Below are 14,571 nucleotides of genomic sequence, written 5' to 3'. Positions count from 1 at the left end.
TGCAGAGATAGGGAAGGCACACTCCTACTCTTATGAGCTCACTGTTTTTTGGAAAGACAGATCTATGGATATGATCAATGCAGTATTATGAAGGAGAGAAGCACAAGGGGTTACGAAGGAAGGGCCACCTCAGCCTTTGCACATGCTCCCCCGCTCCCCCCTCCTACCTTTACTTTCTCCCCTATTGCCTTTCCCACCCATCCTTCAGGACACAAATTAGAAGACTACTTTTTGTTTCTCTGGGACGTGTTTCCTAGCCCATTTTGTACCTCATCCCATTGCCCAGAGCAGCATATGTGATACTCCTGGATTAGCGGTTCTTAACCTCAGATACATACTGAAATCGCCTGTGGAAATTTGTAAAAAACACTAAAGCTTTAGTACAGCCTAGTTACCGGGGCTTTAAACCTTACCATGTGATTATAATCTGTAGCCAAGATTAAGGACTACTGTCCTAGAGGTTCCCCAGACACTCTGTACCAAGGGGTGGTAACATTTGTTGGCCTGTGCATCAACCAATCTGAACAAGCCTTGGTTGAAAATCGGTACAACCAACTGAAGAGCAACCTTGATTGTGTTTATTCTCCAGTGATGCATTTTGCAGATCCTGTTTGTGTTTGAATTCCCACTATGCTAGGTTATCCTATCCTGCCCTGTCCTATGCTGTCCTCTCCTTTCCTATCTTATGCTATCTACACTATGCTACACTGTGGTATACTAGGAGCTCCTAGAGGACAGGGGCTGTGTATTCCTCTTTTGTTTTATCTCCAGCATATATCAGAAACGTCTGGTATATGTTAGGGGCTTGAAAAACATTTGTTGAGTGAAGAGAAGGGGTGCCACCTCCTCTCCAACACATAGTTTCTCTCTCTCTCTCATACACATGTGTGCCCATGCTCCATCTGACCTTATCACAGGGCTCGCTGACAGTCCTCCCATGAAAAGCAGACTAGGTGCTCCCTGGAGACGAGCAGAGGTCTACGGTTCATGCAAGCAGGAGTATGGTAATGTGGTGTAAGTGTGTGAGAATGACCAGAACATCCTCATTTTAAGAGCCTCGAGGCCTTACCTTTGTCGCTTCAAAAATCTCATCAAAGTCCATCGGTAAGTTTCTGTTCTGTAACCACAAGGCATGACTTATGAGCATGAGATGGATGATGGGATGATGACATAAACAGCTAACCAGACAGAGCCCTCTCATTCTTACCGGGGTGGCTGCAGCAAACCGCTCGTCAAAATCCACAAACTGGTGGCCATTCTGAAAATGTAAGGGATGATGAATGAGGATGAAGAGAGTGACACACAGATGACGTGGATTTATGACTTCAATGATGATGGTATCTGTGGTTTATATTTCCATGGTCTCAGTAGGTGGAAGCTATTGCCAGTGTACTGTGAAAATCCTGGAATATGTTTCCAGCATAGCAGCTGGAATAATACAGGTTATAATAAGCAGGTTATAATACACATGCCTGATTAGGGAATACAGCAATGGTGAATTTGGAAGTTTGAAGTCTATCTTCCTGCAATTACAGACATTACCTGGCCAGTCTCAAGAGTAGATTCAGATAAGAACATGAAATTTACACTTGAGATTTTTCTTCTAAAAGAAAAATTAGCATGTTCTTTTAACCAAACACAACTCTTTGGAGCAGCCTCTGAACAGCCAGTTGTGTTGTCCTCTGCTTGAAATGCTCTCCTCCCTTTCTCTGCAGACTCAAAGCCCACCAAATTCCTCAACATCTAGCCTAAAAGCCACTTCTTCCATGAAGTTTTCCTTGATCCTCTGAGCTGAAAATCCTCCCCTGCAGCCCCTTAGCACATCACCTGTGCCTATGAAACTGTGGGCTCTCAGAAGCCGGAACCATGCCTTAATTGATTCTGAATGCCTGCCAGCTCATAATATCTGGTACACAGCAGATGCTTAAAAACATATGAAGTAAGGCATGTTTAAAAATAGCTGGTGCCTGCTCAATCCAATTGCTCTATTAATATTTTGTTTATAATATATAATAATTAATATATATAGAATAATGATCATGATTTGGTCTATATGAACAAGTTATTCTTTGGATGACTTCCAAGTTGTGTGACATTAATCTACTCTTGACTCTAAAATGGAATACTGCATTAACAGAAATAATTGCGTAATTTCCTAATTCTGAGGAGCATGCCCCCTTTGGCATTGGAGGAGTACGGAAACTATCACCCATTGCCCTGTTAAGACTCCTGATCTGCAAGAAATCACTTTCATCCTGTTCATAGAAAACGTGACTGTGCCTTCACCTCAGCCCCATTTTGGGGGGGTGGGGCAGAGCAGGAGAACCCAATGTGCCTGCACCAACCACAGCAGTATTTGGGCCAATGACCAATGAACCCTGTCATCAGCCCCTTCTTCCACTAATCACTGGTCATCAAGAGTCAACTTTGTCAGAACTGAGAGGAAAAGTCACAACATAAATTATTATTTTTCTTCTTCTTCTTCTTCATATTATTATTATTTGGCCAGAGGTGGGGAGAGGTTGTGAGACAGTATTAATCTAAGTGATCCTATAATCTATGAGGTGGCCTAAAAGGTTAAGGTTTTGTCACTACATCCTTTATAAATTCGCACACTACTAGGGATTTATGGCAGAGCCCCTACCAACTAGCTCTGGGTCATAACTTTTAATAAAAACATTTTTTAGTGTCCAAAATCTCATTACATCTGTCCAATATAAAAAAGCAAATGGCTTCAGAGCATGATGGATGAATTAAATAAATTTGAAAAACAGCCTGTGGTAGAGTCTCATAAAAACCCCCACCATGTTCCAAGTAATGAAAATGTGGGAGGATAACCAGCATCTGCGTGAGCCTGTCACTTTCCTGTTGACAGAAGAGGCGGCCTTTGGTGAGTGTGAAGCTGCAGCAGGACGAGGTGATTTCCCTAAATTCAGATGAAGCTTGGTTTGGGGGTATGCACAAAAGCAAGTCTTTGGAGGCACACAAAGATCAAATCCTGGTCATGCGTATGTCAGGGGTATGCCCCTGGACAAGGTAATGATGATGACACCTCCAGTTTATTGAGAGGATTTGCTGAGATGTATGTGTGTAAAGGTTTGGCACACAGCAGCAGCTCAATAAATGGTAGCTATTTTAGTATCTTCCCATCCTATTTCTTTTGGCTCATTTTAGCAACGCACATACTTTTAAAAATAATGTTTGGTAACTATTATTATATGATATTTAGAAAGAGGAAGAGGAAACAAAAGCCCAGCCTGGGGAGCCCCTCTCTAGAAACCACCCCTGCCTGACAGCACAGACTGGTCCCCACGTAAAAGAATGCTCCGACACCTCCTGGCATTCCCAACCTTAGTCTTGAACCTCTCAATCTGCTCCTGATCCCATCTTCTCCCTCTCTTTTGCTCCTGGCTACAGTCTTGCTCATCTTCTCCCAGCTGTACCTTTTGGACCTGATACTTGTGGTTAACTTAGTGTTCTGCCCCGACTCAGTCATTTCTTGGTGCTCCCTCCTCCTGTCTGAAGCAATCTTTGGAAACACTGGTTCCATTTTATCAGGTCAGTGGGGAGAATAATTAAAGTCCTACTGGGAAAACTGAAGGCATCTTGATGGCATAATTTATTAATTTCTTCAACACTCACTCACTGGGTGCTTTCCACATGCCATGCCCTGGCCACACATTGGTGACACAAAGGTGAATAATACTTGGTTCTCGCTCTCGTAAAGCTCCAAGTCCAGCCCCCATGAATAATCATTCTAGATTGGCGGCGGGATGGGAGTGAGCCTGGGACTTCTACATCTGAACTCAAAACTCAGGCCAATGCTGCAAAAGAATGAATCAAGTATCCATTTAGAAGGTTCAGGAGAAACAGATTAACCAAAGTGATTTGTAACTGCCCTAAGGTGGGTAGTATTAAGGATACCTAGTGATTCCAGGGATTTGAATGCATGTAAGGGATTTAAGGAGGAAGACAAGACACACACTAAGGAAGACAAATTCCCTCAGAGGGTACCTAGGAGTTTATGTTCTCTATCACCTTTAGCCAAGGGTAAACAGTCACTTTCCTACTTTTTGGCAGAAAGAGACAGGTAAAACTCTGTTTTGACAGTTGAAGAATGGGGCAGGGGGGGGGGTTGCTGGTAGGGGTGGGAGGGGATGGACAACAGAACCTATGATATGAATAACAGATTTTTCCCTAGAGCAGCTCTGTTCAAGAAAGCTTTCTGTGATGATGGAAAGGGTTCTGTGTTGTCCAATGCAGTAACCAGGAGCCACATGTGGTTGCTGATCATTTGAAATATGGCTAATGAGGAACTGGACTTTTAAATTTTATTTAGTTTTAATTAACTTAAATTTAAAAAGCCACGTGTGGCTAATGGCTACCCTAATGGATAACCCAGCTCTAGATAATATATATTGAAATATAGTAAAACAAATGTCCAGTTGATTAGGTACTTTCTAAATACAATACTGGACATATTTCTTTTTTATATATTCTATTCTTTAAAGACTGACTATCCTACATTTGCATTGACTGGAAAAGTTCTGTGGAAGAACTGAATTATTTTCTGTCTAGACAGAATCACAAAATTGAATTCTGTTTGTAAAAACAACAGCCTTCTTTGATATAAAAGGTTTTTTTCGTTGCCTGGGCTAAACCAGAGCCAGACATATGTGGGGCTTTTCAAAGCAAGTTAAGATTCCTATTTCTAAGAAGCCTCACCATCATTCAAAACAATGGAATCACATTTAACACCAAATGTACCAGGCTTACTGAGATTTGGGGCTCCATGGTCTTGCCTCCTGAGATTTGGGGCTCCATGGTCTTGCTGGGCTCAATGCCTTGATCTTACAGAAGAATTCATGTTGATTTAAGGATTTGTCTGTGTAATTGAAATGGTGCCTCTAACTACTCTTAAGTTGGGTCTTATTTCAGCAGCTAATGACTCTCTTTTCCCCTAACCAGTATTTCAGATGGGTCCCAAAGGAGTTGTCCAGGGGGGTGGAGGGAAATGTTTAGATCTTATAATGAAAGTTACATTTTACCTTGATGTGCATGCAAGCATAATATATCCATGAATTCTGCAGCAATGAAATATTTTACATCTGGGTTCTAAGAGAAAGGGTGGCTTGAGCTCCTAGAAATTAAGCCAGTCTTTCTTAACATGCAAGGGGAAAGTTGAGATGGGGCCTGGTGGTGAAAAGAATTTGCTGGTGCCTTATACAGATGATGCAAGAAAAGCAGAAGAATGCAGATGACCAGGTCAGGGCACTGAGCTGATGTGAACCGGCTAATGTGAATGAACTGGGGATGGCTGTGGCTGAGGAATTGGACTCTTGCTTCTTGACCTTCCCATCTTGAATCTAATTTCAAGAAGACCAATTTGCGTGCATTTGAAAACACTGGCTATTTTTAAAGTGGGAAATTTGACTTTTAGGGGAGGGGGAAGGAGAGATGTTGGAAACAATTTTCAGTTCAAATTGCTGCTCCACCATTAGCATTTCCTTGGATAAATTCCTTCATTACTCTGAGACTCAGTTTTCTCCCCTGTAAAATAGGGATAATAACACAATGTGGGCTTGCTGAGAGGAAGAAGTGAGATGATTGATATATATATGAAAACAATAAGCATAGCAACTAGCAGATAAATATCTCAATGCATGTCAGTTCCCCTTCTAAAATTATAGAAAATAAAGAAAGGAAGGAGGGGAAGGGAATGAAAAAGAAGGGAACACTGGATAGCCATGGAATCATTTGCTTTCTAGGTGAGGGTAGGCAATGCCAGTCTGTGGCAAAAGCTTGGGAAACACTGGTCCACGTAAAGCCTTTAGTATGCTTTAGAGTGACGTGATTCAAGCTACTAGTTGCTTCTTCTGTTGTCTTTATCATTAGACACATGGCACCCAACCTAGTCTTGTGGGGTTGGGGAAGCTGGAAATAGCAGACATTTTTATGTGGTGGCAGTGGTGGTGCTGGGGATTTGAGGCTGGCAATGCTGTTCCCATAAGGATAATGGAAAGTGATCATAAAGAGATGATGATACAGCTATTTCTGTGGGCACAGCCAAGATAAAGTCAGTGGTGGAAATTATGAAGAAACACTGAAAACAGCGTCATAGCTCTTTGGGCTTCTCTAGGAGCACTAGAAATGACTGCATCCTTATATACTTGCAGAAACTTACTGGGCATGAGATCCTGGTCCCAACACATGACTTCATCCCAAAGATCTGGTATCCAACAAGGCTGATTTAAGAATTTGGCATCCTCTTCCTTCCTTTTGCTCCTTTGTTAGTGGAGGGGGCAGGCTGCAGGATGGCTCTGATATTTTAATGGCTTTCAATACAACAGGTACAAATGTACAGTGAAAACTACAAACTAAATGGGAAGGATTTCCCAAAGCTTGCAATTACTTGTTTTTAATGATCTTTTCCTTTCTTCTCCTTTAAAAAAAAATCCATTATTCTATTTCAACATTAGCAAAAATTTAAGGAGTATTCAGAAATTCCCGACAAGATTTGGCATCAGCTCAGTATGTTGGAAAGGGAGTGAATAAGACTCCTGGTAATGTGAAATTGGCTCCTGTCATCAGGATGACAGGGTCTGAACACACTTCTGGGAGGAGGGCAGGGGGACCTTCCCAGCTAGTCGTCTTCTTTTTTTGCTGGTGTGCCTCTATTGGAGAGACTAATACTGCGGTCCAGATGGCATTCAAATGGCAATAAGAAATACTGGGTGGAGTTGGAATCCAGTGAGAGTAGCAGAGGCTCAGGCTGAATGTGGAGCAAATTGAAGGAAATCACAAATGGAGAGATGTCACAGCAAAGGAAAAAATAGTCAGGAGGCTTTGCCTGCTGCTCTGACAGCCGTTCCATGCAAAACGTTTTCCTTTTCTTCTCTGGAGGAATGCAGTTTCTTTTTTTTTAAATATATTTAGGAGTGCATTTCCTTACTCAATTCCTTATTATGGGATTCAATCCTTTAGGCATTTATCTAATTATTAGCAAACTTTCCTGCATACTTACTAAGTGGAAGAACTGTGCCAATACCACAGGGAATAAGATGCTGTCCCTTCTCAGAGATCCAACAGTCAAGTGGTAGAAATCAGTGAATACTAATTCAAGTCAAAGTGCGAGGAATGTCACAACGGGGCACCCCAGTGAGCATTTTCTTAGAGCACACACCATTTCCCCTGCCTTATTGCCAAACACAGGCCTGAAGGTGCTTCCATCAAGAACAACCAAAACAAGAATTCCATTTTATGTAAATGGAATTTGACTAGTTTACCCATCCCTTGAAGTTTTCTGTGTTGCAAAGTTGGGGAAATATCCATCTCACAAGATTGCATTAAGGATTCACCAGCAGAAGATTTATGGAAATAGTTTAGTATGATGCCTGGCAAAGAATAAGACCTCCATAAGTGTCTGCTGGTTTGTGAGGTGTATTAAGTCAACAATTAAATGGAGGATACTTTGGGAGTGTGATGATTTTGTCATGACTTGATGGCACTTTGAACTGTTCTATGAACTTTAGAATTGCAGAGTAGAGCTAGAAGGCACCATAGACATCTCTGACCCAACTCAACCCTGTATCTTTTCCGATGAACTATGTCATGACTCTTCCAAACAACTCTAAGAAGTAGGTATCTTCTCTCCCATGTTACCTTGAAGGATAATGAAACTCAGAGAAGTTAACTCACTTAGAAAAGCTAGCACAGATGTAACTAAGAATCTAACTCAGCTCTCTCTGAACCTAAAACTAGGGTGACCTAGTTTATCATCCAAACTGGGGCACTTTTGAAAGTGAAAGGGGGGTGGTGATTAGCAATTATGTTAGAACAACAGGCATAAACAGAGAAACCAGGTAGTGAGGTCACCCTGCTCAAAGCCCATGAAAGCTCTATTTGCTGGGTCAAGCTGCTTCTGAAACCAGCACACATGGGATTCCAAAGAGGAGACTGGAGCCTTCAATCCATCTTGTCTCTGAAACTCGTTGCCAGTAACACTGCCTGTGCTGAAGCAGCTACCATATGACCCCCAGGATACAGGTGCCCTGATGCACACTTACACCTTCAGGAGCATAAATCAGATTTCTCGGAGATCTGTTACATGATAAGAAAATGTGATTTAAGGGTGTCTGCTAACTGCTGTTGCTGCTGCTGTGAGTCTATCATTATTCCTGTAATACAGGCCATTAACATTCACAGAACCTTAACTACGGCATCTCTAACGAGCAGAGCTATAATATACCGTTTCTCCATAAATACCCATTGATGCCGACACTCATCCTCTCTTGGTACAGTAATTCAGCTTTTCTGGATAAATCATCACGTTGAGGCTCTTTCTTTCTCCCTAACTGCCGTTATTAGTGGTTGCAGAAGAGTAATGAACAAGCTCTAGTTTTAGAAGAGAGAGATAAATGAACAATCTCGGGGAATAAGAAAATATATATTGGTGACAGTCCCAACCAAAGCATGCATAATTTGTTTTTGCAATGACTTAGAAAGGAGGCAAGAAACCAACATTTTCTGAGCATGTACAAAGGGCCAGGGAGAGTGCCAAGTGCTGGGCATGTGGGATCTGGTTCACCGATCCCCAAAGACTGTGTTGCATAGCAGTTACACGTGAGGCTTTCAAAAGCACGACTTCGTGGGTCCCACCCTGAAACATTCCGATAGAGTAAGGCCTTGTTGTGTTTATACAGATTTTAAAATCTTCCCTCACTGATTCCAATGCTCCACTAAGTTTATCTAGTTTAATTAACATGACAACTATTATTCGCTCCATTTTATCGATTAGAAAATTGAAGTTGAGTTGCTAAGGGCAGAGGAAAATAAAAAGTCTAACTGTAAAAGATAAATCCCTTGACTCTCTACTTGTGCATAAAGAATGTTTCATGTTAAGGTGACATTCTCACGTTTTGCAAATCCTTATCCCTTTTCCACTGCCTATCTTCCTAACTATCATAGCGTTCTGTCAGCATATCATCATGTTTCATTCCAGTGGGTTAGCAGTACCCTGTCCTCATCTCTAGTATTATTATTCTTTTCCTTCATTGCATGCCGTCAGCCCAGTACACTGAGTTTTTTCCCCCTTTACTATATATTTTACATTATGTTGTTTCCACAGTCACCCAGGAAAGCCCAGCCTCCCTGACACAGGCCATCATTATAGGGATAGCACTTGCCACATAATCTGGCATGGGCTCTGTTTTTCTGACTCCATCCTGATGGATGTTCTTAGATTATTCCACTAGCTTTTTAATGGTCTCCCAACCTGCCAAGCCACCTGCTGCAGGCCACCAGACTGACTTCGAGAAATACAACTCTAACAGTGTCCCTCCACCACTAGAAAGCATCAGTGGCTTCTCCCAAGATCCCAACTTCTCAGCATCACAATCAAGGCTTTTGTTAGCTAGGTTTGCCTTCCCTCCACAAACCTCTTCTCATGCTCTCATGAAGGCATCCAGCTGCCCCAGGCTATTCATCAGCTACTGGGATGTGTCAGCCCTTTCTAACATCTCAGCACCTTTAAATATTCTGTTCCCTCTTCTTGAATGCTATGCCACCCCTTCTCCATTAACAAACCCCTATCATCTATTCAGATTCTACTCAACTGTATCCTCTGGGTGAAGACTTCACCAAACTCCCTCAGAGAACGTTCCTGCCCCTCCACCGTGCTCCTATAGCATTTTGTACACAGCTTCTTACAGCCTTGCTCATATTGATCACAATTATTTTGGTACATCTCCTTCTGGAGACCAGTAAGACCCTTAAGCTGCCTGTCTATCTGTCTTTATATCCCTAGTCAATAGAACCCTGTCTGGCAGGAAGCAGGTTCTTACGAAATGTTTGCTAAATGAATGAATGAAGAGAAGTTGTAAGGGAATTCAAATAAAAGGCTGCAGTAGGAGCTACAGAATTACAATAGTAATTAATGAAGGCTTGCGACTGTGAGCATGCAAGCTGAAGTCAGACAGGAATGCTCATCCACACCTATCACAGATGTTCTTGAGGGATTCTTATATTGGAGGGGAGGCTAAACCATATCATCTATTTTTAATGTTCCTACTATCTCTAAGATTGTAGGAATTTAAGATTCCATCTCAGGAAACTTTTTGTTAAGTATAGCTAAGAGAAAGCCCACCTAAGAAACACTAAAACATCTTCTATTTCTTTTGCAGGAATATGTAGATTCCAATTCCTTCCCCTCACTTCAGGACAACCTCCTCTTGTGTGACATCTATGTTAATTGTGTTGCAATAATTGTAATTTCTGTACAATGTGGTGCTTAATGAGGAAGTGAAACTGACAAATGTTCAGCCTAGATTTAATCCAATTATGCAACATCTTGATCCAGATTTCAAACTAAAGGAAAAACCAACTGCTAAATTGTGACTGAAAATTTATTTGCCATAAAAGATGGGGGTTGGGGAGATTAGGGAACACTTTTCTGGAGAATTCCTGCAATTTTTCACCTTTATGGATCCACTCTACATTTACAGCAGGGAAGCAATTAAATCTAGGGCAAAGAAAATCAACCAAATACCAATTATTGGGGATTGGGGTCTCATACAGAAACACACAGGGCGTTTGTAGGATGGAAGGAAGGGGAGGCAAAATGAGATGCTTTCTAATCTTCAGAGATGGGTGGCTTTCAATGAGATTCATTCTCTGGGGTTCACAAACATCTTTTCAACATCCAGAAGGAAGGAAGTAGAATACCCCACAGAGTGGAAGTTCAGGAATGAACTAGACTCATTCCTGGCATGGACTCACAGAAATCAGTCTCATGGAATGGAGAGGTGTACACAGCCGGCCACAGAGTGCCAAGCCTTGTGAGGGGTAAGTGCTGTTATAAGACTCTAGAAACAATGAGCAATGGGAGACAGGGACCAAGGTATGAGTAATCAGTCCTGATTAGGGTGAGCATGAGATGAGGGCTTTGTATTTTCTTTAATCATAAAGACAGAATGTTTTAGCAGAAATCTTGTGGATGCTCGTGTCAGAAAAGCCTAGGGTCCAAATTCTGGCTCTGCCACTTCACTAGCTTAGTAACATGCTCTCTTTAAGCCTCAGTTTCCTTATATGTAAATGGTACCTACCTCTCAGTGTTGTGATTACTGGGAGAGACCACCTGATTCCAGGGTCTAGGCTGTGTGTGGCACATAGCAGATGCTCAATAAATCCTTTTCCACAGGTTAAGTCAGCCTTAGATTCTTACTACAAATGGTTAGTGGCCTGGCACTATAAAACAAAGAAAGGGACGGAATCGGAAAGTAGGACCTCAGATCTGATCATCAGGATTCTTATCAGTTTCTGACTCCTTTTCAGGCCATAGCAAAGAGATCTTTAACCTGGATATTCAAACTCTTCAGAGGGAAACTAAGGAGGAACAGGCTTTCTAAGCACCTTCTCTGTGCCTAATAATTGGCAATGAAGTGATCTGGTTATAATTCTTAATAAACTTCCTACCATCCAAAGAACTAAATTGACAGGGCAATACCGCAGCTTATGGCTGAGCATTTCAGAGTGGGCTACTTTAAAGCCAGGGTGATAATGCTGAAGATAGGAATGGGGCCTGTGGGGTACCGGGCTTGGCAACTGAGATATCAGAAGCAAGATTATGAAGTGAACGTGAGACCTACTTAATGGACTTGGGGGCAGTGTTTGGACAAATAATTCTGAGGCCTCCTAGTTCAATCATCTTCGCAATACAGGAATCCCTTATAGGTCCGTTCATCCACTGCTTGAATACGCCTGGGGAAGAGACTTCCTACTCTGCAAGGCTGTCCTTTCCTCTGAAAATCAGCTCAGATGGTCTGAAATTTCTTGCTTATATTAAGCCCAGATTTGCCCTATTTTGTCATATAATGCGGGCCTTTTCTCTTAGTCATAGGACAGCCTGTGAAATAACTGGAGACAACTAATACATACCATCCCCAAGTCTTTACTTCCTCAAGGTCTCATAACAGCAACCCCTCATCTTCATGGAAAAGGCTTTCACATTGCTTGGGGAGTCTCACAAAAGCCCGAGATGTCGGCAGCAGGATGACCATCATTTCCATTTTACAGATGAGGAAATGAGTCTCAGAAAGTTGAAGTGATTAACAAAACTCACACCCAGAATTAGCAAAGAATCCCTGGGGAGGGGATAGGGTTTGATCATCCCTTTCAATTTCTGAATCCATGTTTCATCAAAAGGAAATTAATGTCAAGGCCCAATTATCAATTTGACAATCTGTGTCCTCCCCATTTACCACTTTGCCAAACTTTTAAGAATCTCTTTTGTAGGCCAAAAAAAGTTCTGATAGAATCCACTGGCTGGTTATTGCTGATAATTAGAAAGTCTTTTATGCCTAATTCAACTACATAAAAGGGTTTTAAACTGGGCAATTATAAGGTGAAAGATTAGAATATCACATCAGGAAATGAGGGGAGAGGAGAAGAAAAGTGCTGAGAATTTCTCATGTGAAAATGACATGAGTTGTGCTAAGGTTTAATCTGTGTCATTGAAACAGTTGACTGTGAAAGTTCAGTCACAACCAAGTTCAGTGTCATGGGGCATAATATGGCTCAAAATAGTTATTTTAGAAGCCTGTGAATGTACCACTCCACTTACGGTCCCATTATGGGACTAGAATCATGACCAAAGGCTAACAGAGTGCAAAAAGCACTAAATAATGAAAGCAGTAATGGGATGCTTAGCAGAAGCCCTCTCCATTCAGAAATGTGCATTTTTGACAGTCTCAGAGAAGCTGAGATACTTGCCTAAAGAATATGCCCAGTATTTTCAGATGGTAGAAGTGAAGACTACCTATATTTTCTCCCCTCTCTTTGAGATGGAAATTAATTATAAATTAATCAGCTCTGCATGCTTCTGAGTAGAGGCAGTATGGACTCCGAAGTTAGAAAGACCTCAATGATCTGCCTAGAATGTTCTTCCACCTCTCTTTTGCCTGTTCAAGTCTTATTCATCCTTCAAGACTATTCAGATTAAATCCTCCTTCCTGAAACTCCCTCTTTCTTCTGCCATTTAACATACAAGTCTGCAAAGATTTATGCTATTGCCTTTCAGAGTCCCTGACATAAAATATAACCACATATTTAAGCTCCCAGCTGCCTTAGGTGGGAAAAGAGATGAAATGTATATTTCTGGCAGTGAGTAGGTGTGATGGTTAAGTTCATGTATCAACTTGGCTAGGTATGGGGTCTGCTTGTTTGGTCAAGCAAGCACTGGCCTGATTGTTACTGTCAGGGTATTCTGTGGATGTAAATCAATTAGTCAGCTGATTGCATCTTCGGCTGATTACATCTATAATCAACAGAGGAGACTGCCTTCAGCAAAGAGAGAAGTTTTATCCAATCAGCAGAAGGCCTTAAAGGGAGAACTGATGATTGTAGTAGTCAGAAAGACAAATTTCTATTTCTACTTCAGCCCAGCCTGCTTCTCTGGGGAATTCATCAAAATCTTCCTCACAGTTCCCACAGTTCCCAACTTGTGGCCTGTGAGAGTGGAAAGTAAAGATATGGAATCCCTTTCTGTCAGTATCTTGGGCCTAGCTAATCTAAACAAAACTTTGCTCCCATAAATTGATGCACTGAGGTGGGTGAGACCAAAAAGAAACACAGTGATGCCTAACTTCTGCTGCCCTAAAACTCTGGAATCCCTGGACACAAGAAATTGCCCACACAAGTGATGGAAAAATGATGATGAGTCACCAGTTGAAGTCCTCAGACAGGGGTTCTAGAGCTGGAGTCCAGGGAGCCTGCTGGCTTCAAGGCTACAAAGTTTTACATGTGCCTCTGTGTTTGTTTTCTGGGGTAAAGTCCCCCATCAGATTCTCACAGAGATCTGAAATCCTAAGAAGAGCTACTTTAGAGATATTGTAGTGATTAAAAGTGAATGTTGTCCTCAAGGTGCTCAGAGAAAAGTAGGGGAAATATAATAATAATAGCTTATAGCTACTGAATCCTCCCTCTGCATCTAACACCATGATGATTCACATACTTTAGCTCATTTAATTCTTACACAAAACCCTAAAGTATTACCATTAACCCCATTTTACAGATGAGGAAACTGAGATTTTGAGAGACTAAAGTGCCCAAAATCACAAAGCTAGGAAATGTTGATGCTGGGACTCCAGTCAGAGTTGTTCTGACTCCAAAGCCATACTTTTCACCATTATAAAACACTGCTTTCAGATAATCACATTAAAATATGATTAGTAGTTCAGCAGAAGTATTTTCAAAAGAGCAATTTACCTAGAGATTCAAGGAAAGCTATAGAGTGAAAATAACATTTCAACTGGATCTTGAATACTCAATCAAGAAAAATGGGATGGGTGGATGACAGAAGGTTGTGATGAGAAAAAGGAGAAGTGCCTTGGGATCTGAGGTCAATCAGATGGTTTCCAAGTGAGAAGATTCAAGGGCTGAAGGTCATGGAGTTGGGAAGCCAGGTTACCTAATGGTGAAAACTCCCCAGATAATGGCATGGAAGACGGGAAAAAAAAAGGAAAAGAAAAAAATAGAGACCATGAGGTAAAAGAAGAAAGTGTGTTTCATCTTTTA

At 41.6% G+C, this 14,571-nt stretch overlaps 1 protein-coding gene across 3 annotated transcripts in view; it reads right to left on the bottom strand.

Moving 5' to 3' along the window:
* DAB1 (DAB adaptor protein 1) overlaps positions 1-14,571 on the bottom strand; it is a 1,206,834-nt gene that overhangs the window by 32,460 nt on the left and 1,159,803 nt on the right. For 2 of the 3 annotated variants that reach the window (XM_037827102.1, XM_037827103.1), the window contains 2 exons: positions 1,208-1,258; positions 1,070-1,117 (listed from right to left, as the gene is read on the bottom strand). The exons of the other annotated variant lie outside the window; for it this stretch is intronic. In XM_037827102.1, coding sequence (XP_037683030.1) covers positions 1,070-1,117; positions 1,208-1,258 — 99 coding nt within the window. The remainder of the gene's footprint in view (positions 1-1,069; positions 1,118-1,207; positions 1,259-14,571) is intronic. 3 annotated transcript variants of the gene reach the window in all.

This window comes from Choloepus didactylus, chromosome 2 (genome assembly GCF_015220235.1).
Source record: "Choloepus didactylus isolate mChoDid1 chromosome 2, mChoDid1.pri, whole genome shotgun sequence".
Classification (NCBI taxonomy): domain Eukaryota; kingdom Metazoa; phylum Chordata; class Mammalia; order Pilosa; family Megalonychidae; genus Choloepus; species Choloepus didactylus.
This window is presented reverse-complemented; position numbering and strand designations above follow the sequence as displayed.